At 44.8% G+C, this 27,826-nt stretch overlaps 1 protein-coding gene across 1 annotated transcript in view; it reads left to right on the top strand.

The window, feature by feature from the left end:
* The window catches only part of LOC124789337 (UDP-glucosyltransferase 2-like), a 72,211-nt gene that overhangs the window by 23,146 nt on the left and 21,239 nt on the right, over nucleotides 1-27,826 (top strand). The window contains exon 5 of the mRNA XM_047256656.1: nucleotides 27,122-27,344. Within this exon, the coding sequence (XP_047112612.1) occupies nucleotides 27,122-27,344 (223 nt within the window). The remainder of the gene's footprint in view (nucleotides 1-27,121; nucleotides 27,345-27,826) is intronic.

Here is a 27,826-nt window from a genome sequence, read left to right on the forward strand (position 1 = left end):
TGTTGTTTCTGCGTAGTGATTTGCGAAGATGGAAAAAATCGAGATTCGAGCAGTGATTAAGTACTTTCTAAAGAAAGGTATGAAGGGACATTCATGCCGGTTTCCAAATACACTGGGAGACTCTGCTCCTTCATATACAACTGTCGCCAAGTGAACAAATGAATTTAAATTTCGTCGGGGAGCTTAGATGATGATCCACACAGTGGTCGGCCAAGAATGTCACAAGTCCAGAAATCAATGCAAAAGTGCACAAAATGGTCATGGAGGATCGCCAATTGAAAGGGTGTGAAATTGCTCATGCTTACCAGACGTCATCTGAAAGGGTATATCATATTTTTACTGAAGAATTAGAAATGAAAAAAATTATCTGCAAGATGGGTGCCACGACTCTTGACGCTGGATCAAAAACGCATGAGAATGGCCATATTGGAACAATGTTTGGCCTGTTTTAGAAGAGATGAACAAGATTTTTTGCGCCGGTTTGTGACCACAGATGAAACTTGGGTCCACTACTATACCCTAGAGACAAAACAACAGTCAAAGCAGTGGAAACATGCTGATTTTCCGCCACCAAACAAAGCAAAGATAATTCCTTCGGTGGGAAATGTTATGGCATCAGTGTTCTGGAATGCAAAGGGGATCCTGTTTGCAGATTATCTCGCTGCTGGGCAAACAATTCCTGAAGAATATTACGCCAACCTCCTGGACCAACTGCAACAAAAGATACGCGAGAAAAGGCCAGGTTTAGCAAGGATGAAAGTCATCTTCCATCAGGACAATGTGCACCCTCACACATGTGGCGTTTCCATGGCAAAATTAGACGAACTAAGGTATGGATTGTTGCCACACCCGCCTTATTCATCTGATATGGCTCTATCAGACTTCCATTTCTTCCCAAAACTGAAAATTTTTCTTGGTGGACGAAGATTCACTTCAGACAAAGAGTTGAGAACTATTTTGCAGGCCTGTAGGAAACTCATTTTCGAGATGGGATCAACGCACTGGAACATAGTTGAACCAAGTGCATTAGTCTACAAGGAGACTATATTGAAAAATTAAAAAAAAGTGTCGATGATGTAAGTCCTTTTTCTCTATTTCATTCTGAGAACTTTTCAAACCACCCTAGTAAATGCAGAGTACTTTGGCCATATGACACGTTCTGCATCAAAATATGACAGAACCTGACAAAAGTAACACACTTGATGAAGGGAGTCGCGTAAGACGTGTACCCACTTGTCACAACAACCGAGTAATTCAACAAGTGGTGCCAGCACATCGGGAGCTTGCAAGAGAAAAAGAGTTGGACGGAACAAGTATGAGCGACTCCCTAATGTGGCCCTTTGGCAGTTGAGGAAGTGCACCGCTACCTCGTCTCTTTCATATGCCACGTAATGAGAGATGAAATACTGTATTTTATAGCAACAAGAACTGTCGGACAAACTAAGCAAGAAATAGCAGTCAAGAATGTCGACCCAGTACATCAGCAGGTTTTAGAGAATGTTGTATAAGAGATGTGTCGATCGTTAGCGCAAATCCTCGCCACCAGCCAAATGTGCAAGGAAAAATGGATTCGGCCAACCTGGACTTACGCCACAGCTATCAAACGACGACCCAGCACCCGACTACCACAAGTATGACCCGCTCCCCCACCATATATTACGCCCCACAGAAGAACAGACATTTGGAGGAGAGAGGAGAACAAGCCTGTGTGTTTCCACTATTGACACCCAGGACACGCTTGTAAGTTACACAGCCACTTGATTCAGTTAAATTAAGTGAGGCGACCATATATAGATAATAGCCACTCATCTAGCCTCTGAATTGAGGTAAGATAAATTAGGCGACCATCTTCGGAAAAGGATGCCAGTCACAAAGGTTTCAAGAAATCTCATCGACAACACTATTCACGGCCAACCCGTCTGCAGGCCAGTTGACTCACAGGCTTCATGTCAGGTGCTTATTGTCATCAACTATAGAAGACTATGTTCCATGACACAAAAGCGATTGTGCTGAAAGTCATAACTGAGAAATATGTCCACCCAACAGGACAGTGCAAGGTGAGAATAACTGTCAATGACAGAACACAGCCCTTCAAATTTCTCATTTTAACAGACTGTAGACATAAAGTTATTCTCATATGAGACTTCTTGCAGTCATAACAAGCACTCATAGACTGTAAGTAGTGAGGCAGAGCCGAAGCTAGGACAGCCTGCATTGTTGCCAAATTTATTCAAGGTGTTGCTCCCCCCACATCCCTCTCTCCCCCTGGTGGCAGATGTCGCAATGTCACATTTTCATGTCACCAGCTCTACTCCTCCCACTGCCCACTTACCCTCCCCTCCTAGGCTTCTCCCCTCCCCTCCCCCACAAGCCTTCCTCTCCCCCACTTCTACTCTCTCCACACCCACTTGTGAATTGGTGGGAAAAAAGCCTCAGTCTTGCTAAGCTGCTGGAGTAAAAGGATGTAAGGGAACGTTTTCATTTATTTACTTTATTTATTTTTGAGGGTGTTATCCTCCTGAAGAATTTCCTAAATTTTAGGTGGGGAAACCGAACTGAGAATTACCCTACAGCATGTGTGCTTGAAATTGGCGGTACGACAGAAAAACACCCACTAATCGTGAAAAAACAGTGCCCTATAGAAAACCGCTCTGAAAATTGCTCCAAAAACGATGAGTGAAACAAAACCATAAACTGGAATACACGTCGAAAATGCTTACTACAGAGGTTAACAGATAAAAAAACGCCCTGAAAATTACTGATTGCTACCACATCAGAGGTTATAAATGCTAATAACGCAATGCACACAACCACGACACACACCACTCTGAAATATGATCGCATGTTTAAAAAAATCACGCATGGAGTAGCATCTTCCAGCTGTGTGCACATGTCCAGCTGACTTCATGCCTCACTACTGACTGATGCCCAGGGCAAGGAGGCTGATATTACCACCACCTTGTGACAGAGTCAGGCAAGCACTACCTGAACTAGTGCATGGCCAGGGACAACTATCGTATCAGTCTGCTGTGGTACATAATGTGGTACCTACTCCCGTCTTTTGTCTCACTATGCGCTTGGAACCAGATAGGGGTGTCCCGCGCCATGAAGTCCTCCACTACCTGCTCATGGCTGCAGTGTCACAAATCGGTCGTGTGTTTGGGACTCCTTGCTGTGAGGCCCTCCATATCCCCCTTTGCTGCTGCCACAGGTGACTGCTCTTCTGATCTGTGTTTCCCAGATGTGTATCAATTATATCATGGAACTGGGACCTATACCTTTGTGTGGAACAGATCAAAATATTTCACTATCAAAGGCGATACCGATTTACCAACAACTCCTAGGAATGATTATGCCATTGCCCACCTCGCACAGGAACCAGAGGCACCCCAGGAAAGTATCCATCTACTTCCTTGGTGTGTGAAAACACGCAGTTTTGTCTGAAAAACGACAATTTATCTCGCTAGCGGTCTTCCTCAAAGGTTTGAAAGCCACACAGTAGAAGTCGGCAGCTCTGTGAGTTGTGACACTGCAGCCATGAGCAGGTAGTGGAGGACTTCATGGCGCGGGACACCCCTATCTGGTTCCAAGCACATAGTGAGACAAAAGACGGGAGTAGGTACCACATTGTGGACCACAGCAGACTGATACGATAGTTGTCCCTGGCCATGCACTAGTTCAGGTAGTGATGATGCAAATACGTGCATGCCTAGCATTTATCTGCAGACTTGTTCTAATTTGTTGGTCACTGTTCCTGCAATCCTATTGGCTGTTGTGAAAATAGTTTGGTGATCAGATTTCAAATATACCCTTGTCCTGTTGCAGTCACCCACATTCAACCTCTGTCTCCAGCTACTCTTATTTCGAGTTCTCGCCTCTAAGATGAAACGCTCATCATGAACATCTTCAACCTGCAGCAAATCTCAGCTGCAAACGCCTTAGGCTGGATGAAGGTGAACTACAGTGCAAGTACATACTTCCACCTTCAATGTGTGGTTGAGTTCGGAGTTAGGAACAAGCAGCTTTCGTGGAAACGACTGTTATCTCATCAGATTCAGTATCATGCATTAAACGAGTGTTATTTCATGTTAAGATATTCCAGATGAATTTCTCTGCACATTTTCAGCTTGTGTGTTACCCATGCTAAAGATACTCTTCAGTGCTTCCCACTGCTGAAACTTTTATGGTCGTTTGTCTGATTTAGTACCAAGCTGAATTATAGTAGCTCTCTCTTTCTCCTATCTGTGAGTCTGTGTGTGTATATGTGTTAAAACGATTTAAAATTATTTAGGAACAAGAAGCTCTCATTAAAAACAAATATGTTATTTTGCACCATGCAGCTGCATGTTTACGTATTTAGTATCTCTATTTTCGTTCGGATTTAGTAGTTCTATGTTTTCCAAGACTTTTTTTTTTTCTTTTCATTGCAACGTACATCCATGAAGTGCAGGAGCAGTTAATTCGTCAGCTGGAAGCTGAAAGAGAGGTGGTGGTTACACAACCTCAGGAATCGCCTCCTCCAGCCATGCTTCCACCGGCACATCAGTCCTGGAAGCACATAATTATATCATCTGCAAATCTTGTAGTACATTTACATTAGAAGAAGAGTGAGTTTACATTTCGTTTTTCTTGTTAAGTAAACTATCTGGACCAACTACATGTGGTTCTTCAGAGTTATCACAATTGAGAGTCACTCTCACAACCATCTTGTCAGGACACAGACATCAGGTTTCGTAGCAGTAGTATATTTTCTAAAAAAGTATGTTTGCAGTTCCAGTTGTTCTTGTTACAGCGGACATAGTCCAATGGCTCCATGAGATTGGCGAGATGTTGGAGAAGTTAGTGGAGCAGCAATAACTCCCAGAACCAAACTCGCCAGTGCCAGACTGAGTGGCGAAAGTGGCGGTGAGCAGGTTTACTGTAAACCCCAACCCTGGCAATGCCCAACTGGGATGTGGATGTCACAGATGCAGACATCTGGGAACAGATATCATCTTGGGCACATTACCAACTAGGTAATTATTGTATATAATCAATGTTCTTTCTCTCCTTGCAGTGTAGTAGTAGAATGAAGGTATACTTGTTCTCTCTCTCTTCATGGGCTACACCATTACAGTACACTGTGCCATGGGTGCAAAGGCAGATGGTAATGCCAACAACAAAACGCTGTCCCATTAGGCATGCCTCACCTAGCAGAACGAGACTTGCAGCAGCATGGGATGCAGCCACCTTCAATGACCCTATTCTTCCAACCTGCTCTGGCATCCATTGCGATGCTAACTCCTCTGGCTGGCAGAACACTGCCACCAGCTGGAGTAGCTGCATCGTCTAGCAGATCTGCATTGCCCCAGCCAGGCCACTCCCACTGACTGATGCAGGTTGAATCTCACCGCCTCCATCGCGCAGTCCTGCATTGCCCCATACCAGCTGTTCTTACTGGGGTAATGAAGGCTGCCAACAGCAACCCACCACTCATAGTGTTTCAGTGGTAGGCAGCAGCTTCTTCCCCTCTTCTAATAGTGATGGGCATCAGGTCAGTAACATCATGTCAGAGCTAAGCTATGTGGTTACTGCAGATGCTTTTGACGAGCGTATCTCATTGTCCAGGACTGAGAACCGATCAAGGGGGTACAATGACCCAACAGTGTTTCTGAACGCTTGCTTCCCCCTGCTGGAGAGAGAGATCACTCAGCTCGTCAGTCATCCACACTACCCCTCCATTACGAGCAGTGCAGTGCTGTGCTGCAAGCTCACACATCCCTCAAAACACAGTGGTGCTGTAGATGAGAGCAGCATCGTCTACATTTGGGGGAGAACCGATGGAGTGGTAACGCTAACGACCTCATTCGTTACGTGGATTAAAGATTTCACCTTGAGCGCAACAAGGTGCAATTTTTCCGAGGTGGAACATGGAGGGTCTGGTAAAGCACTCAGCAGAGTAATACACCTCGACATCCATATGTATGCCCACGATCCAGTCAATGGTGAGTCCAGTAATATCAAGCTTCCTGACAATATAGCTAACGAGAAGACATATATTAATGTCAAAAATGACGATGAATATTGCTTCGCATGGTCTCTCCCGGCTTGTAAGAAAAATTATAGGGCGCATCCAGAGTGCTTAACTCGATACAGTCAGACGTGATGATTGTGGATTTTATAACTAACGGTATCGAATTCCCTGTAAAATCCCAGGACGTTCCTGAATTTGAGGCACAGAATCGTGACATGTTGGTTCATATTTATAGTCTGGGCAGTTACAGTTCAAAAAGTATATTTTCGAACCATACTCTCAGATCCATCCATTTCTTTTTAATTTGCTTGTCAGTATAAAATACATATGAATATGCTTCTATTGTCAGATGAGAGAAATAAAGAGAAAAGTAATTATTATTACTGCATGGATTAGGGGCATGTCCCACCTTCTTTCCACCCAACTAAGTAATCCTGGCATCAGACTGTACTTTTGCTTAAGATGTGTCAGTGCTTTTTCCTCGAACGAGTTCTTAGTAAATCATCAAATTGACAGCTCAGCCAGGAAACCAGTACATGTTGTCATGCCCACTGAGGAATACAAAATCTTTAAGTTTAAGAATTCCTACCATCAGGAGCGTTGCCCTTTTGCAGTGTATGCTGACTTTGAGTGCCTCTTCGCTCCTGAGACCTACTGTGAAAGCGGCCTTACAGCCCCAAATACCACCTTCACCGAGAACACATATCGTATGGAGTAGTGTACTATGCAGTAGAGTACCAAGGTGTATGTTTATATGATTCAAGTCTTAGCAGCCATATGTTGGGAATAATCTTGCAATTTAGGTGCTCACTGAGTTGGAAAATCTTTCACGAGAGATTGATAAACTATGCAGCACCGAAATTTCCATGTCAGAGTCAAAGGAGAAGGATGATTTGTAAAAGAAGACAGGTGACTTTCATATCTAGAGGAAGCCATTAGATTGGAAAGCGGAAACTCCTCATAGGACAATTGTCATCTAATGGAGAAGTTCCAGAATGCCGCCCATAACACACGCAACTGGAAGTGTGAATTACCACCATGCATACCTGTATCTTTCCACAGTTTGAGTGGGTATGATCAAGGGCGTACCCAGGATCTGAACTGGGGGGGGGGGGGGGGGGCAGGTCATACTAGTCTCAGGAAACAAGGACTCGAGACAACATACAGCACTTCTTATTAAATAAAACAGTAAACCAGTGAAAAACTGCTTTTAATAAACATTTTAAATACAAGAATGCACTTGTACAATCCGAGAAAACATGCAGCATTTCTTATTAAATAAAACAGTAAACTAGTAAAAAAACTGCGAATATCTTCTAGGGGGGGAGGGGCCAGCCCCCCCCCCCTTCCCTCGCTGGGTACGCCCATGGGTATGATTCACGTTTTCTTGTTGAGCACTTGGACGATTGGATTGGACTGTTTGGGGGAAGAGACCAAACATAGAGGTCATCGGTCTCATCGGATTAGGGAAGGACGGGGAAGGAAGTTGGCCGTGCCCTTTCAAAGGAACCATCCCGGCATTTGCCTGGAGCGATTTAGGGAAATCACGGAAAACCTAAATCAGGATGGCCAGATGCGGGATAGAACCGTCGTCCTCCCGAATGCACTTGGACGATTTCGGTATGGAGAAAGATCAGATCAGTGTCCTGCCTGAGAGCGTTAAGAAGTACATTTCATTCTCCAGAAGAATGATGCCAAGAATTACTCTCCACTTCCTTGATACGCTACGTTTTATGCAGGCACCACTCCAGAAACTTGTTCAAATTCTGCCTCCGCAGAATATGCATACTACTCGAGCTGCTTATTCCGATGACATAAAGTTTCATCTTGTGACAAGGAAGGAGGTTTTCCCATATGAGTATCTGGATTGTATGGGAAAACTCAAAGAAACCAGACTGCTCAACACAACTGCATTCACCAGTAATCTTATAGACTATATCATATCAGATGCACAATACGTGCATGCTGTGCTTGTTTAGCAGAAGTTTTACATCCCAAATTTGGGAGAGTATGCAAAACTTTATGAGGTGCATTCAAGTTCTAAGGCCTCCGATTTTTTTTCTCCGGACTGGAAAGAGATACAAACATGCGCATTGTTTTATAATGAGGCCACGTTCATTGTCAATACGTCCCAGAGATGGCAGCACCGTATGGCAGATGGAATTTTACCGCCAGCGGCGAGAATGAGAACTGTTTTAAATACTTAAAATGGCGACGTTTTCCTTCCTTGAACAGCGTGCAATCATTCGTTTTCTGAATTTGCGTGGTGTGAAACCAATTGAAATTCATCGACAGTTGAAGGAGACATGTGTTGATGGAGTTATGCATGTGTCGAAAGTGCGTTCATGGGTGCGACAGTTTAATGAAGGCAGAACATTGTGTGACAACAAACTGAAACAACCTCGTGCTCGCACAAGCCGGTCTGACGACATGATCGAGAAAGTGGAGAGAATTGTTTTGGGGGATCGCCGAATGACTGTTGAACAGATCGCCTCCAGAGTTGGCATTTCTGTGGGTTCTGTGCACACAATCCTGCATGACGACCTGAAAATGCGAAAAGTGTCATCCAGGTGGGTGTCACGAATGCTGACGGACGACCACATGGCTGCCCGTGTGGCATGTTGCCAAGCAATGTTGACGTGCAACGACAGCATGAATGGGACTTTGTTTTCGTCGGTTGTGACAATGGATGAGACGTGGATGCCATTTTTCAATCCAGAAACAAAGCGCCAGTCAGCTCAATGGAAGCACACAGATTCACCGCCACCAAAAAAACTTCGGGTAACCGCCAGTGCTGAAAAAATGATGGTGTCCATGTTCTGGGACAGCGAGGGCGTAATCCTTACCCATTGCGTTCCAAAGGGCACTACGGTAACAGGTGCATCCTACGAAAATGTTTTGAAGAACAAATTCCTTCCTGCACTGCAACAAAAACGTCCGGGAAGGACTGCGCGTGTGCTGTTTCACCAAGACAACGCACCCGCACATCGAGCTAACGTTACGGTGGTGGTGGTGGTTAGTGTTTAACGTCCCGTCGACAACGAGGTCATTAGAGACGGAGCGCAAGTTCGGGTTAGGGAAAGATTGGGAAGGAAATCGGCCGTGCCCTTTGAAAGGAACCATCTCGGCATTCGCCTGAAACGATTTAGGGAAATCACGGAAAACTTAAATCAGGATGGCCGGAGACGGGATTGAACCGTCGTCCTCCCGAATGCGAGTCCAGTGTGCTAACCACTGCGCCACCTCGCTCGGTGCTAACGTTACGCAACAGTTTCTTCGTGGTAACAACTTTGAAGTGATTCCTCATGCTCCCTACTCACCTGACCTGGCTCCTAGTGACTTTTGGCTTTTCCAACAATGAAAGACACTTTCCGTGGCCGCACATTCACCAGCTGTGCTGCTATTGCCTCAGCGATTTTCCAGTGGTCAAAACAGACTCCTAAAGAAGCCTTCGGCGCTGCCATGGAATCATGGCGTCAGCGTTGTGAAAAATGTGTACGTCTGCAGGGCGATTACGTCGAGAAGTAACGCCAGTTTCATCGATTTCGGGTGAGTAGTTAATTAGAAAAAAAATCGGAGGCCTTAGAACTTGAATGCACCTCGTACATGGACATGGACGTGCAGTTGCTTTCCGTTGTTTTAGAGAATTTCTGGAGCGTATGCATGACCACCTTACGCTCTTAACTCTGCATTTTATTACACAGCACGAGGATCAGCCAATAGTTCGATGCTAACCATCGTTTTCTTGCGCATGACATCCCAAGACAATTAACGTGGTGATTTGTCAAGGACTCGTTCGAGGAAAATGCATTAGACATCTTAAGCAAAAGTACCATCTGTGGCCATGTTAACGCAATTGGGCGGAAAGGTGGGAAATGTCCCTAATACAGCGAAAATGATAATTACTTTTCTCCTTACTTTTCTCATATGAGAATAGAAGCATGTTCACATGTATTTTACCCTGACATACAAATTTTAAAAATATTGATGGGTCTGAGAGTATGGTTCGAAAATGTACAGTCATTTGAACTGCACTTGCCCAGGTTATAAATGTGAACCAATATGTCATGATTCTATGCCTCAAATTTAGGAACGTCCTGGGATTTTACAGGGAATTCAATACCGTTACAGTTATAAAAACCACAGACATCAATATTATGACTGTATTGAGTTAAGCACTCTGGATGCGCCTTATAATTTCTCTTACAAGCCAGGAGAGACCACGTGAAGCAATATTCATCGTCATTTTTGATATTAATAGATGTCTTCTCGTTAGCTGTATCGTCAGGAAGCTTGATATTGCTGGACCCACCATTGACTGGACGATATATATACATACGGATGTTGAGGTGTATTACTTGACTGTGTGCTTTATCAGAGCCTCATGTTCCACCTTGGAAAACTTGTCCCTTGTTGCACACACTGTGAAATCTTTTAGCCACATAGTGATTGAGGTGCTCCATTAGTTTTCCATTAGTTCTCCCCCAAATGTAGGTGATGTTGCTCTCATCTGTAACACCGCTGTGTTTTGAGGGATACGTGAGCTTCCAACACAGCGCTGCACTACAGTTATTGGAGGAGTAATCTGGATGATTGACAAGCTGAGGGATTTCTCTCTTCAGCAGGGGGAAGTAAGTGTTTAGAATCCCTATTGGGTCTTCATATACCCTACAGGGTTCCCAGCCCTGGAGAACGAGATACGCTCATTAACAGCAACCGCAATCATAAGATACTTTGGCTTCCTACCATTGAAACACTATGACTAGTGGTGTGTTGCTGTTGGCAGTCTTCATCATCCTAGCTGGAACAGCAGAACTGCGGCGATGCAGGTCTGTATGATGGTGGCGATGCATAACGATCTGCATAAGGCCAGTGGGATCAACCAGGCTGGTGCAATGTGAGTCTGCTGGATAGTACAGCTATCCCAACTCTAGATGCTCGTGGTGGTATTTTGGCAGCCAGAGGAGTTACCATCGCCATGGATGCCAGAGTGGGACATTAGAATGGGGGCGGTGGAGGTGACAGTGGAAGAGACAGCATTCCATGTGGCTGATCTAACTTTGCATCTGAGCCACAGTGCTCAGTGAGAGAGGGAGAGAATAACTCTATCTGCATGCTACCACTACTACTGAAACTACAGAAAGAACATGTGTTAAATATAGTAATTACTTAATTTCCAAGCTCCCAAGGTGATATCTCATTCTAGATATCTGCATCATATGGGACATGTGTAACCCAGTTGGACTTTGGGGGGATTGTGGTTCACAGTACCCGCCCTCCCCCCCCCCCCCACTCCCTCGCACACCATTTTCACCACCCAGCCTGGTATGAGCGAGTGGGATTCTGGGAGTTGTTGTTCATCCACTGACTGCTCCACCGCCTCACTACTCTCAGGGGCCACTGACCTGTGCCCACTATAACAAAAAAAAAAATGGAATTGGAAACTTCCTTTTCTAAAATATATGCTACCACTACTATTACTACAAAAACTGATTTCTATGTACTTACATCCAGTGGTGAATACAGAAAAATCTCAAGGAGGAGGCGCTAAAGATATCTTGAGCTACCTTTACTTTTACTGAACTAAAAATTAACCAAGTCATATGCATTCGATAGAGGGCCTATATAGTAACAATGGGTTTTTAGGAATCTTCTCGAAAGTAACTATTACCAGAGACATACACATCAATAGTTTCGCATATCTAACTCGTATTATGTTATTAGTGTGTGTGTGTGAATCATATGGGACTTAACTGCTAAGGTCATCAGTCCCTAAGCTGACACACTATTTAACCTAAATTATCCTAAGGACAAACACACACACCCATGCCCGAGGGAGGACTCGAACCTCTGCTGGGACCAGCTGTACAGTCCATGACTGCAGCACCTTAGACCGCAAGGCTAATCCCGCGTGGCATGTTATTAGTAAAAAATTGGTATGAGTCTCGTAATAATATTTTTACTGAGAAATTACTGTGAATTACTATTATTAATACTTCACAATCAAATGGTTCAAAGGGCTCTGAGCACTATGGGACTTAACTTCTGAGGTCATCAGTCCCCTAGAACTTAGAACTACTTAAACCTAACTAACCTAAGGACATTACACACATCCATGCCCGAGACAGGATTCGATCCTGCGACTGTAGCGGTCGCGCGGTTCCATACTGTAGTGCCTAGAACCGCTTGGCCACTCCGGCCGGCTACAATCAACTGAGCACTCTCACTGTTGACTACTCTTCATACATGCACTTGCTACAAGTAGGACTTTTAACTTAACCATTCTTCAGTCTTTATATTTCTGCTTCTGAATGTAAACCAACTTCCTATTCGGCGAATAGTCCGTATTTACGAGGACTGAATAAAAAGTAATGTCTCCACCTTCGTTAATTGGGTTTGGGTGGGAATATTTTAATAAATCAAACACAGAAATAATCCTTAGAATGTGATCTTTAATTACCAATATTCACTTTTCCACATAGTCAGCCAATTGCGTACATTTCTGCCAACGATGAACAAGTTTTCTGAAGTTGTCACGGAAGAAGTCGACACTGTTTCCACAACCACAGTCTCACAGTTCTCTCAACGTCTTCATCAGAAGCATAATGATATCCCCGCAGATCGCCTTCCATTATCGGGAACAGATGGAAGTCAGATGGTGCTAAATCTGGACTGTATGGAAGATGCCGTACGGTGGTGAGATTCAGTCTCTGAAGTTCTGCTGTGGTTTGGCATTGTCATGCTGCAGGAAAACATTTCCCTTTTCCTTCCAGATCCTTGTTAGTCGTCGTTTCACAGCATTGTGAAGTAGAGCTCTGAATTTATTGTTGTTCCACGATCAAGGAAATCAACATGGATAACACCATCTGCGTCCCAGAACACCATGATTTTTCCAGCTGAGGGCTGCGTCTTGAATTTCTTTTTCTGGGGCGAGTCTTTGTGTTGATATTCCATAGACTGATGTTTCGTCTCCGGGTGGTAATGGTGTACCCACGTTTCGTCTCCTGTCACAACTGAATGGGGAAAGGCGTCACCTTCATTCTCGTAACGAGAGAAGAGTTTCTGGCGATTTCAAGTCTTTGTGCTTTCATTTCAGGAGGCAGCATCTGGGGTACCCATCGTGCACAGATCTTCTGCTAGCCAAGCAAAGCAATAGTGTCAGGCACACGTTTCTGTGAAATGTCGATTGTGCTTGCAATTTCTCTCTGAGTGATACGACGATCGTCCTGAATCAATATGTCAACATTTTGCTTGTGAAACTCGGTGGCTGCTGTCACAGGACATTCAACTCTTTGTCACGCAGGTCAGATGTTCCCGTCTCAACGTCTTTAAACATACTCGCCCAACGACGCACAGTACTCACGTCAGCACGATGACCATAAACTGCTTTCATTCTCTGATGAATTTCCTTTGGGGTGACACCTTCTGCTGTCAAGAGTTCAATGACTTCACGTCGCTTAAATCGCACTGACCGACCGTCTGCGCAGGGTTCCGTACTTTACACTGTAACAACACAACCGTTCAATGCTAAGGCTTCCAGCCAACTGGAGCTGTCGAGAAGAGGCCACGGAACAAGCCAGTACCTGCCGTATACCAATGCTGCCAACTGTTGAAGAGTTACGAAGGTGGAGGCATTTCCTTTCAGTCAACCCTCGTATAACGCTACGTATCGAAGGTTCTCTGAACAAGAAAACAGTAGAATATTCACGACTTTTCTCGAACAAATGTTAGACAGAATAACGTATCGAGGTCACTCGAATGGCCGCGACTTTTCTCGTAGGTATGTGTTAGCTATCTATGTGCCAGACAGAAACGTATAAAATGCGATGACGCGGACACGCGTGCTGCATAAGACAGTACAATTGGTCCATAACTCGACTCAGTCGAGTCGACTGACGAAAGAAACGAACGAATAGCGTGCGAGGTGACTGGCGGAGGCGGCGCGGGTGCTAATGCGGGCGGCCCTTCAATGGGGAGGGGGGGGGGGGCGGGAGGGGCGGTGCGCCCCCCCCCCCCCCCTATGTATCCGCCACTGCTTACATGATGGTTTCGATGGAGAGTCCCCACTGTGATATCTCTCAACAGGCACAGGTATTTGGTCGAGATCGTGTACTGTAACAAGAAAAAAGAAATGTAAACTCATTCTTCTTCTAACGTAAATATACTAACAGATTTGAAGACAAAATAATTATGTGTCTACAGGGTTAACGTGCCAGTAGAAGGACCGCTGGAAGAGGCTGTTCCTGAGGTTGTGTAACGATCACTTCTGTTTCAGCTTCCAGCTGACGAATTAGTTGCTCCTACACTTCATGGATGTACACTGCAACTAAAAGAAAAAAAGACTTGGAGAACACAGAACTAGTAAATTCAAACGAGAATATAGAAATACTAATAGAAAAACATGTAGCTGCATGGTGGAAAATAACGTAGTTGTTTTAAACGATAGCTGCTTGTTGCTAAAGCATTTTAACACAGACACACATAGAGGCACTAGAATGCAACTTGATGTGTTACGACCCGTGGTTCTACCCTGCATTCGATCCCTGCCAAACCCTACATTTCAGCAGGATAATGCACGACCGCATGTTTCAGGTCCTGTACGGGCCTTTCTGGATACAGAAAATTTTCGACTGCTGCCCTGGCCAGCACATTCTCCAGATCTCTCACCAATTGAAAACGTCTGGTCTGGTCAATACGCCAGTCACGACTCTTGATGAACTGTGGTATTGTGTTGAAGCTGCATGGGCAGCTGTGCCTGTACACGCCATCCAAGCCCTGTTTGACTCAATGCCCAGGCGTATCAAGGCCGTTATTACGGCCAGAGGTGGTTGTTCTGGGTACTGATTTCTTCAGGATCTATGCACCCAAATTGCGTGAAAATGTACTCACATCTCAGTTCTAGTATAATATATTTGTCCAATGAATGCCCGTTTATCATCTGCATTTCTTCTTGGTGTAGCAATTTTAATGGCCAGTAGTGTATTTACAGGTGGTGGGGGTCTTTACTGTTTTGCGTATTGCATTAGCAGCAGTTTTAACCTTCAGCGCGATATCTCTCGGCAATTTCGTGGCATTTTTATATCTGTTAACATCCATAGCAAACTTTTTCTTCGATATTTTTCGATTTGTAGGTCAGTTTACGGTTTTGCTTCAATTATCGTTTTTAGAACAACTTCCAGAGCGTCTTTCATTGATGTATCGTTTGTGATATGTGGTTTTGTCTTTTGCTATCATCAGACAGTTTTCAAATCGTTTTTCTTCGAAGTGTCTCGGTGTGTAGGCCAGGCCATGTTTTTGTTTCAGTTATCGTTTTTAGAACAACTTCAGAGCCTTTTTCATTGATGATTTTTATGATACATGGTTTTGTTGTGTGGTATGATCAGACAGTCCGCATCTGGTAGCTGAGTGGTCAGCGCGACGGAATGTCATACCTAATGGCCCCGGCTCGAATCCCGGCTGTGTCGGAGATTTTCTCCGCTCAGGGACTGGATGTTGTGTTGTCCTTATGATTATCATTTAATCCCCATCGACACGCAAGTCGCCGAAGTGGTATCAACTCGAAAGACTTGCACCAGGCGAATGATCTACCCAATAGGTCGCCCTAGCCACACAGCATTTCCATTTCCACGATCAGACAATTTACAAATCATTTTTCTTCGAAGTTTTTCGATATGTAAGCCAGCGGATTGTTTTGTTTGAGTTATTATTTTCCAGAGGTATTGTTTTTTCTGAAATGGTGGGTGTTTTTTATCATAACGCAAATTTCAAGCACCAAGGCTGTGGGATAATTGTCAGTTCGGTTTCGCTGGCAGAAATTTAGAAAAATTTTTCAGCAGGATAATACCCCCAAAAATAAGTAAAGTAAATAAATACACCATCTTACATCCTTTTCTACAGCAGCTCAGCACAGACTGAGACTTTTTCCTGCCAGTTCACAAATGAGGAAGGGGCACGGAATTGGTGAGGGTTGGTGGAAAGTGGGGGAGGGTAGAGGAAGTGGGGGAGGGGGAGGAGGGGGGTGTCATCGACAGTGCGACATTTACCCATCTACGCTCCAGGGTGAGAGCAGAGACAACATCGTGAAGAAAATTGCCAAGCCGGCTGCAGTGGCCGAAAGGTTCTACGCACTTCAGTCTGGAACCGCGCGACCGCTACGATCGCAGGTGCGAATCCAGCCTCGGGCATGGATATGTGTGATGTCCTTAGCGTAGTTAGGTTTAAGTAGTACTAAGTTCTAGGGGACTGATAACCTGAGATGTTAAGTTCCGTAGTGCTCAAAGCCATTTGAACGATTTGAACCAAAATTGCCAATTCAGGCTGACCCAACTTTGACTTCGTCCTACTACTATTGTGGACGATCAGATCTCCAGAATGACGAGCCATTCCAACAAGCACACACAACAGAGACTGTACTAGAGTGTTGTTTGCCAATGGAGACGTTGTTACCCCACTGTTATCAACGAGACGAGCTCCTGCTGTCAATCGAAATGCTCAGTTAACTGTGAAACTTGTCGAGTGTTAAAAGCTACTCTGTCTCACAAAAGAAATTTACATGCCAGCGAAGATCGTAAGCATCGTAAGTAGTCAAGAAAAATTTTGGATCACTGACAGTCTGGAGGAGCAATAACTACAATAACTCATCCCTATAGGTATGTGCAGAGGGACAGCCAAAACAGTCCAGAAAGGTCACTTTGACGTCATCTACGAAGAATCGTGCTGCGCTAGAGATAAAGACAACGCAGAGGAGGAGACACTATGGTCCATGACTAACTGAGGAATAACGTTGGCCATTAAAGCAGTTCTGCGATAATTTTTCGGATTTTTTCAAATCTGGAGTAGATAAAAGATCAGGTGACTCATAGTAAAACGCCGTATCAGCATTGCGGATGAACGAGGGATAATCCGGGACAAAGTGGAGAAGTTCCTGCAAGATATCATTGAACATTCAGGGAGTTGTTGACCCTATCCTGTGATCCTTGTAAAGAAGAAGATTGATACGTGGCGTTTCCATGTCGGTAACAGACGACTGAACATAGTAATAAAGAAAGATATCCGTCCATTGTCGCACACTGGTGATACCCTACACTGCTTGAAAGTAGCGAAGTATTCGTCAACTATGGGCGTCCAGACAGGGTACCGATAAATCGAGGCTGACAAGTCTGATTGTGAACAGACTGCGTTCGTAACTGCTGACGGCGTTTATGTGTTTGAAGTTTTGTCGTTTTGACTGTGTAACGCTCCAGCTACCTTCGAACATGTAGTGAACAGCGTGTCTCGAGACATGGACGACGTGTCTGTGCTGTCTGGATGAGATTTCATTTGAAGATCACCTAAGCTGCCCGACAACCTTTTTGAAATACGTTTTATCTTTATGCCTACACCTGAACCTGAAAAATTGCCTCTTCGTCGTGCAGGAGATAAAAATCTTAGGGGGCCTAGTGAATGGCAATGGAGTCCAACCCACTCCAGAGAAAATAAAAGTAGCCTCACCTTTTCTGATTCCTCAACACATTCGTGATGTGAGAAGTTTTCTTGGAATGTGCCCGTATTACAGCGATTCATAAACGAATTTTATGTCAAGGAACTCCCCTTGCAATAACTACCACAGGGAGAAGTCAAATTTTCCTCGAACGATGTACAAGAAATATCTTCCTTGTCCTTAAGGAGGCGCTAAAATTTTGTGCAGTCCTAACATCGTACAACGAGAATGCTGAGACAGAACTTAACACCGATGCTATCGGTTATGGTATAAGTGCAGTTCAAGAAGGTGCTAGAAACTGTGATAGCTTATGCTTCCAGAGTATCTCAAAGTCTGGGATTTGCTAGTTTACAACCGAGAAGAGCATTTTGCAGTTGTTGGGATCATCAACAGGTTCCATCCTCCAGATGTATTTCGCAAACCATTCACTGTTGTGATGGGCCAACATTCTCAATACTGAGTGACTAGCCTGAAACGAGTTGTCTGGTCCTGAGGCTTCAAGAATAGGAGGACATCACTGTGGTACACAACGTTTGATGCAAACACAAAGAGGTCCACTGCCTTTAAAGGAATCATTTTGGCGAAACACTGCAGCGTGGATGAAATCTCAGTCATAGTTACATTAAATGATATTGTTGCTGAACAGAGGGGAGATCCAGCACTGATGAAAAGCAAAGAAGCTTTGAAGAAGGAGAAAAACCAATTAATAAACAGATCATTGTATAAGATGAAATACTAGCCAGAAATGATAAGAGAACAATGTTTTGACAACAGAGCCAATCAGCATGTTATCAGGTTTTCTTCATTTTTGAGGAAATGGTAATTTCAGCGGACAAAATATTACTCACCCCTTTCAAAGAACACAGGGGTCGCTTTGAATCGCTGTAGAACTGGTAGCACGTGGTCATACGACCCTCGTAACGCAAGTCATGGCTGTGCCAGTCGGCTGTATAGAATCAGCCCAGCACGTTGGTTTACATGGAAACGTAACACAATGGCGGTAAGGAGCTACCGCACTTGGACCTGCCCATGATCACATCATGAGCGAAGTTGACAGATTTATTGGTATATCAACGCGGGCTGTCCAGCATAACTGCAAGGAATGGTGTACCAATAGCAGCCAAGTAACACGCCGTAAGAACAGAAGATACTAATCCTAGGGATAGGAGGCCACAGTCACGTTTCGCTGTTTGAGAAGTATTCATTGTAGCTGACCTCAACACCCTGGTTTTAGATGTTGTCAAAGGTCCTCTGTACGACAGTGCGGGCAGATACTCGTGTTCTGATCTTGTTTCTACGTCCTCTTCACTACGAGTGTTGAATGTAGCCTGTCCCTTCGAAGTTTTGCGATCGTCGAGTTGGTTTTCAGTTTCCTTGAACCTCTCATAGTCACAAACATAAAAAAAGTGTTACCGCTAGAAGCTGTATTTCCAGGAGAGGCTGCTATGAGCAGTGTTGCATCGTTGGCCGGGCGTCAAATGTGAAGTCGAGGGTTGTAACCCTTCATAAAGAAGATTAAAGTGCAGAAACGTCGTCCCAATCCCCCGTATGAAGCCTACTACAGTCAAGAGGGGTGGAGCTGTGTTGCATACAGTTCCATATAATGGTTAGCGTTACACAATAGCATGCTGACGGTCGCCAGTTCAAACATCACCACAAGAATTTTTTGTTATTTACTATTTATCAGTGACAACAGGTTTCCTGCTGTTAATGAATGCAAGCCCTTCTCAATTTTTTCTAGAAGATCCTTGAAACACTTTATGTTTGTAACGTTGTTATAATTTGAAATATTCGATGTTTGTGTAAATAGCACCACTCCCCCGCTCAAGAGTTTAGTTCTGGTCCGGCTGTACGTTAGCGTTCGTAAAAAACATGCTTTCGTTTCTGTGTTGTGTGTTGCCGAGCGAATGTTGTGATGAAAAACGCATGCAGTGTACAAACTGAGTCGGTTGCCTTGCAAATTGCAATTGCTCACAGCGCCACATAAGGCTGATCGTATTGAGACGTCGTAGCCACACTCAGGTCCGGCTCCGAAAGCAGGGTCGTCAATGATATACGATTATCTGTAATACGTATAGCGCTGCTGCTGAATTGCTGGAATAAAACTGTAGTTTTGAGATTTGTGCAAACAACTACAGCTCTGAACAGTAAATGAACTTTCCTTCATGTCTGAATGACTAACAACAAATCGGAGTTCGCTAAAATTAGTTAAATACGTCCGAAGAAAAATGTGATAAATACATCAAACACTCACTCAGGCGGTCCCATTTGTCAACTCGTGTTGATGAGGCAATCCATTGTGACATTGTGGTATTGTTAATCACACATATATGCCTCCTCAACCCCTTTACTACGTGATTCGTTTAGATGCCAGTACGTTCCTCCTATGTTCCTCTTGTACTTCAGTGTCCTGAGGCAAATAATTCCTTTGCTAATGACAGTAAAATTATATTAGCTGAACACGACAAGAGTATTTCTGACAGAGAGGCAAATGAAACCCTCAAGGAACTGTACATTTGGTCAACATCCAAATAACTTACGTGGAACCTAAAGAAAACAAATACTCTAAATTACAGTTTGAAGAGCGAAAATGACAGTGTCAAATGAAAAATAGTGGTACCTCTATAGATTGCGTAATGAACAAAAAATTTCTAGGAATAAATACTACATGTCCTTTGAAGTAGTGAGAAATCACAAAGATACTGCCGCCCGGTGTGGCCAAGCGGTTTTAGGCGCTTCAGTCTGGAGCCGCGTGACCGCTCCGGTCGCAGGTTCGAATCCTGCCTCGGGCATGGATGTGTGTGATGTCCTTAGGTTAGTTAGGTTTAAGTAGTTCTAAGTTCTAGGGGACTGATGACCTCAGATGTTAAGTCCCATAGTGCTCATAGCCATTTGAACCATTTTGAACAAAGATATTTGTAAGCAATTTGCCAACAGCATGTTTTGCCCTCATAACCATGCCGTAAGAGTGTAACAGCCACTTTAGTTACATAGTATTCATATATCCAATTAACTCTTAGCTACAGGATTCTTTTCTGGAGAAAAATGCTCAAAGCATAAACACAGTTTTCGGGCAACGAAAAAGGCCCATTAGGATAAGAATCAAAACTATTGATTGGATTTATTGTAAAGATCTTTTGAAAAGAGTGGGGAATTTAAGTACAACGCTGAGCACATTTACCAACCATTTATGTACATAACAAATCTCCACAACAGCTGCACAAACGGCTCTGGCTATAACAAAAGCACTAAACTTAGACATTTACCAAGAAAGGATAAACATGAAACTCTAATCAGAACTTTTTACCAAGGAACTGCCGTAGAAGAAGCAATAGTCTAGAAAAACGCACTCATGTTACCGGTAAAGTGAATCCGTATTACCACTAAGCTTCACATACACTGAAGCACCAAAGAAACTGTTATAGGCACGCGTTTTCAAATACAGAGACATGTAAACAGGCAGAATACAGCACTGGGGTCGGCAACGTCTAAATAAAACAACAAATGTCTGGCGCAGTTGTTAGATCGGTTACTGCTGCTACAATGGCAGGTTATCAAGATTTAATTGAGTTTGAACGTGGTGTTATAGTCGGCGCAAGAGCGATGGGGCGCAGCATCTCCGAGGTAGCGATGGAGTGAGGATTTTTCGTTACGCCCATTTCACGAGTGTACTGTGAATATCAGGAATCGGGAAAAACATCAAATCTCCGACATCGCTGCGGCCGGAAAAAGATTCTGCAAGAATGGGACCAACGACGACTGAAGAGAATCGTTCAACGTGACATAAGTGCAACCCTTCCGCAAATTGACAAAATGCCTATTGGCTTCTGTCTCGGGTTCTTCGGCCGACGTTCATCTAATGATTTTTCTGACGTTTCGCCAGCACGAGTGGCTGGCATTCTGAAAGCTTCGCCCTCCATTGCCGGTATGGAGGGTGAAGCTTTGACAATGCCAGCCACTCGTGCTGGCGAAACGTCAGAAAAATCATTAGATGAACGTCGGCCGAAGAACCCGAGACAGAAGCCAATAGGCAGTTTGTCAACAAGTGGCGACGAAAGCCTTAACAATTTTGTACTTCCGCAAATTGCTACAGATTTCAGTGCTGAGCTATCAACAAATGTCACCCTGCGAACCATTCAACGAAAAATCATCTCTGTGGGCTTTAGGAGCCGAAGATCCGGTCGTATACCTCCGATGGCTGCACGACACAAAGCTTTACGCCTCTCCTGGGCCAGTCAACACTGACATTGGACTGTTGATGACTGGAAACAAAATGGTTCAAATGGCTCTGAGCAGTGTGAGACTTAATTTCTGAGCTCATCAGTCCCCTAGAACTTAGAAGTACTTAAACCTAACTAACCTAAGGACATCACACACATCCATGCCCGAGGCAGGATTCGAACCTGCGACCGTAACGGTCGTGCGGTTCCAGACTGTAGCGCCTAGAACCGCTCGGCCACCACGGCCGGCTGACTGGAAACATGTTGCCTGGTTGGATCAATATCGTTTCAAATTGTATCGAGCGGATGGACGTGTACGGGTGTGGAGACAACCTCATGAATCCAAATCCAGTCTGATCACCTGATCCATTCACGTCCATTGTGCATTCCGATGGACTTGGACAATTCCAGCAGGACAATGCGACACCCCACATGTCCAGAATTACTACACAGTGGCTTCAGGAACACTCTTCCGAGGTTAAACACTTCTGATGGCCACCAGACTTCCCAGACATGAACATTATTGAGCATATCTGGGATTCCTTGCAACGTGCTGTTCAGGGGAGATCTCCACTCCCTCTTAGTCTTACGGATTTATGGACAGCCCTGCGGGATTCATGGTGTCAATTGCCTTCATTATTGCTTCAGATATTAGTCGAGGTCATGCCACGGCGTGTCACGGCTCTTCTGTGCGCTTATGAAGGCCCTACACGATATTAGACAGTGTACAAGTTTCTTTCGCACCTCAGTGTATATGTTCCTGTACTGACGAACACTGAGGCACCCCATTGCATATAGACTGCCAACTAAATCACTCGAGCTTAATCCGATAGAAAATGTCTGGGACACTTTGGAAACAGCGGTTGAAACGCAGCAGTCCGTACCCCAGCAGTGCGCTAGTTCAACAGGATCTAAAAATCACCAAGGCTTGCCGCTGGAGCCGAGCGGTTCTAGGCGCTTCAGTCCGGAACCGCGCTTCTGCTACGGTCGCAGGTTCGAATCCTGCCTCGGGCATGGATGTGTGTGATGTCCTTAGGTTAGTTAGGTGTAAGTAGTCCTAAGTCTAGGGGACTGATGACCTCAGATGTTAAGTCCCATAGTGCTTAGAGCAATTCGAGCCATTTTAATCACCAAGGAGTAGCTTCAGCTCACTATGACAAACCTGATAAAACGTTGGAGTCTCTCGCATACCGAAATGGGACCATTATCAAGACTAGAGTTAGTGATACTCGATATTAGTGTCAAGTTCCAGCCTAATGAGAATAAAGTTTTCTTTCAACACCAAACCAGCTGTAATGGCGTGTGGCAGCTAAATTATTTGGCTCTTGGTTGTCTAGGGGAGCCACAACACGCACCCGCACTCTGTCGCACCAAAGTACAAGGTTTCTGTTTCTAACATCTGTGTTTATTAAAATACATGAAGTAGGGACTCAGTATCTCGATGCTACATCCAAGAATTTACTTGATGTTCCGTTTAATCAACAGAACTCGGCAATAAATACCGGCAATCTACACTCCTGGAAATTGAAATAAGAACACCGTGAATTCATTGTCCCAGGAAGGGGAAACTTTATTGACACATTCCTGGGGTCAGATACATCACATGATCACACTGACAGAACCACAGGCACATAGACACTGGCAACAGAGCATGCACAATGTCGGCACTAGTACAGTGTATATCCACCTTTCGCAGCAATGCAGGCTGCTATTCTCCCATGGAGACGATCGTAGAAATGCTGGATGTAGTCCTGTGGAACGGCTTGCCATGCCATTTCCACCTGGCGCCTCAGTTGGACCAGCGTTCGTGCTGGACGTGCAGACCGCGTGAGACGACGTTTCATCCAGTCCCAAACATGCTCAATGGGGGACAGATCCGGAGATATTGCTGGCCAGGGTAGTTGACTTACACCTTCTAGAGCACGTTGGGTGGCACGGGATACATGCGGACGTGCATTGTCCTGTTGGAACAGCAAGTTCCCTTGCCGGTCTAGGAATGGTAGAACGATGAGTTCGATGACGGTTTGGATGTACCGTGTACTATTCAGTGTCCCCTCGACGATCACCAGTGGTGTACGGCCAGTGTAGGAGATCGCTCCCCACACCATGATGCCGGGTGTTGGCCCTGTGTGCCTCGGTCGTATGCAGTCCTGATTGTGGCGCTCACCTGCACGGCGTCAAACACGCATACGACCATCATTGGCACCAAGGCAGAAGCGACTCTCATCGCTGAAGACGACACGTCTCCATTCGTCCCTCCATTCACGCCTGTCGCGACACCACTGGAGGCGGGCTGCACGATGTTGGGGCGTGAGCGGAAGACGGCCTAACGGTGTGCGGGACCGTAGCCCAGCTTCATGGAGACGGTTGCGAATGGTCCTCGCCGATACCCCAGGAGCAACAGTGTCCCTAATTTGCTGGGAAGTGGCGGTGCGGTCCCCTACGGCACTGCGTAGGATCCTACGGTCTTGGCGTGCATCCGTGCGTCGGTGCGGTCCGGTCCCAGGTCGACGGGCACGTGCACCTTCCGCCGACCACTGGCGACAACATCGATGTACTGTGGAGACCTCACGCCCCACGTGTTGAGCAGTTCGGCGGTACGTCCATCCGGCCTCCCGCATGCCCACTATACGCCCTCGCTCAAAGTCCGTCAACTGCACATACGGTTCACGTCCACGCTGTCGCGGCATGCTACCAGTGTTAAAGACTGCGATGGAGCTCCGTATGCCACGGCAAACTGGCTGACACTGACGGCGGCGGTGCACAAATGCTGCGCAGCTAGCGCCATTCGACGGCCAACACCGCGGTTCCTGGTGTGTCCGCTGTGCCGTGCGTGTGATCATTGCTTGTACAGCCCTCTCGTAGTGTCCGGAGCAAGTATGGTGGGTCTGACACACCGGTGTCAATGTGTTCTTTTTTCCATTTCCAGGAGTGTATTTCAGAGAGTGTACATGTGTATCTAGAGTAGCATAATACTCAGAGAGGGTGGCCGCCTTTCAGATTCAGGCTGTTGTGTTTTGCCGAAGAATTGCTCAGATTTCAACACTATAAACTAAACTGAAGACTATCATCAACTAACTAGTAAAGATCGGAGTTCCGACTGTTCACTCTTAGTCGCTGAAGTTCGGCGCCACTGCACAAACATTCTATGTTCAAAGCGGTATGCCACATGAATAATGTAGAGTTTTGTACCACTGCTGACGTATCTAACTCTGAAGCTTGCACTTCCGCGCCGAATGGTACAAAATACAACACTGCGGCACTGCAGCCGCCAGTAGTCTGACTACTTTACTTTCACTGAACTTCTCGGGCAAACTAAGCGCCAAACCTATTCAGGTAGACCATGGTTGACATACTCTGTCGCATTTCGCGCACCCAATACCTATAAACCCACATCACCATTCTGCCTCCAAATCCCAGCGTCTGCCATCCATGTAGAGAAAAATAATGATAAGAACTACTTCTTATAACCTAATTAAAACTGCTTGCATCACACTGTGCCGCTTTCAAAAACGCACCCACTGATACTCAACACACAGGTGTTTCTCTTTACTGTTCGGCCAAAGCAAATTTTTGTCAAAGCTTTCTTGTCGTAGGTTACTATACTAGCATTAATTTAAAACAAACAATGAAAACTATCAATGAGCTCATTCATTTCCAATAGATTTTTCCTGCCCTTTCCCCTGGTTATGGCAAAATTTCACTAGTTATTACGGAATATGAGAATTAATTATATCTAAGACTTAACATTCTACTAATTCTGCAAAATAAGCATTGCCCAGTTCATTGATTGGTACAAATTGTTTAAGATTATTTTCTAGGATGCTGTCTAGTTTCCTGTGGTGATTTGTTGTTATCCTAAAATCAATTACTCGACTATAATTAAAACTATATCAAATAAACGCTTGAATTTTGAATATTATCAGACTTTTCGTATGTAATTCAGTAGTACATGAAGCACATCATGGAATTACGTCTTCGATAAAGCTGTGATAATTTTTCTACGAGTGTTATTAGTTTTAAACTAAATGTTCAAATGTGCTGTTTACTTTTGTCACGACTGTCTCACTCTGTGCGTCAGTCCCTATATACCCAAGACGCCACTTCACCTCCTAATCCCGTATTTCTAGCGCCCACGTACAGAATGGAAGGCGCTCCTGCTTTGAACAATTTGTATTTTTTTTATCACTGTCGAACGGTGTTATCGCCTTTTAAATTTTCCTTATAGTAATGACAGTATGACGATATTATAACAACAGACAAACACCGTTTGACCATATCTTGAAGTCCCGCTGGTACCGACCGGCCGCCGTGTCATCCTCAGACCTTAGTCAAAATGGCTCTGAGCACTATACGACTTAACTTCGGAGGTCATCAGTCGCCTAGAACTTAGAACTAATTAAACCTAACTAACCTAAGGACATCACACACATCCATGCCCGAGGCAGGATTCGAACCTGCACCCGTAGCAGTCGCTCGGCTCCAGACTGTAGCGCCCAGAACCGCACGGCCACTCCGGCCGGCAGACCTTAGTCGTCACTGGATGCGGATACGGATAAGCATGTGGTCAGAACACCGCTCTCCCGTCCACTGTCAGTTTTCGTGACCGGAGCAGCTACTTCTCAATCAAGTGGCTCCTCAACTGACCTCACAAAGGCTGGGTGCCCCCCCCCCCTCCCCTTCCCACCCCACCCCCCTTGCCAACAACATTTGGCAGACCTGGACGGTGACCCATCCAAGTGCTAGCCAAGCCCGACAGCGCTTTACTTCGGTGATCTGACGGAAACCGTTGGCATGGCGACTTTATACTATTGGGATGTTGAAACTGTGGCAGTCTGGCAGCACCCAGGGGCAGCCATTGGCCTCGGTTTTCGACAGCAAACAGTTTGGGATGCACACAGTTATGTCATGTCTCAATCCCCCCATTTCATAATGATCATCAACGTCCGTCAATTCAGTGACATGGTGATGTGGCCCTTTCGAGTCGGCCTGCTATGTAGGATCCCTGCAGATTCTTCCATTTCTCCTGATATTGAGATTACCACTACCAGTTCACTCCAGTTGTCTTTTTCAAGTCTCTGCCCCATCTGCCCAGTTGTCTTCCCCTTGGTCTTTTTTGATAAATTTGGCTCCAATCTACCCCTTATTTTGACCACATGCCATCTTTTCCCCGAGCCACATTACCAGCTTATATCCTCCATAATAGAGTGAACACATTTTGATCCTGTGACATGTTTAAGTATTGCTCTATCCATGGCAACAGGAGGGATATCTCCAACATGACAGCATACCACTATTGTCTATTTTTTTAATGGGCAGTCACAAAGCCAGGCCATACGACTAATTGATCTTCTTGATCGTTCTATAACTTCCATTTCACTCAGAACATGCAGTGTGTTTCACCGACAGGAAATTCAGTACTGGCTGGATCAGGCCACTGAAGGTGTTATCTACTTTAGCCTGGGTACCAATGTACTGAGTAGCGCAATGCCACCAGAAAAGCGACGGGCTTTCCTCGACGCCTTCTCCCAGCTGCCGCAGAGAGTGCTCTGGAAATGGGAGGAGGACGACACGACAGACCTGCCACCTAACGTCAAACTGTCCAAGTGGTTGCCACAACAGTCTGTACTTGGTATGTCGTATTTTTATATCATAGTATTTTATTACTGCTATTATTATTATTGTTGTTTTTGTTCTCATGTTCATGAAGAACCCCTGTGAATTAGTGTTTCTAGTGGAATTTGGTATCTATGTACTTACAGCTATTTGCGACTGGAGGAATGTATCACTGATGAAATTTAATTGCATGGTCGCTGGAGAGTCTGGTAGCAGTAACACTGTGCAGTGACGTTAATCTCCGTGAAAAGCATCAATATACATTATTTATTTATTTATTTACTGTGTATTTAGCCTGACTATATTAGGGCCTTAAGGCCCTCTCTTACATCTGGAAAGGCACAACATACACAAAAAATATTGCATAACAATCACAATAATAATAAATTTCACTATTAATAGAAAATAATAATAGGCAATAATAATAATAATAATAATAATAATAATAATAATAATAATAATAGTAACACCAGTAATGATGATAAAATAATGGTGGTA

The sequence above is a fragment of the Schistocerca piceifrons genome, chromosome 3 (genome assembly GCF_021461385.2).
Source record: "Schistocerca piceifrons isolate TAMUIC-IGC-003096 chromosome 3, iqSchPice1.1, whole genome shotgun sequence".
In the NCBI taxonomy this organism is placed as follows: domain Eukaryota; kingdom Metazoa; phylum Arthropoda; class Insecta; order Orthoptera; family Acrididae; genus Schistocerca; species Schistocerca piceifrons.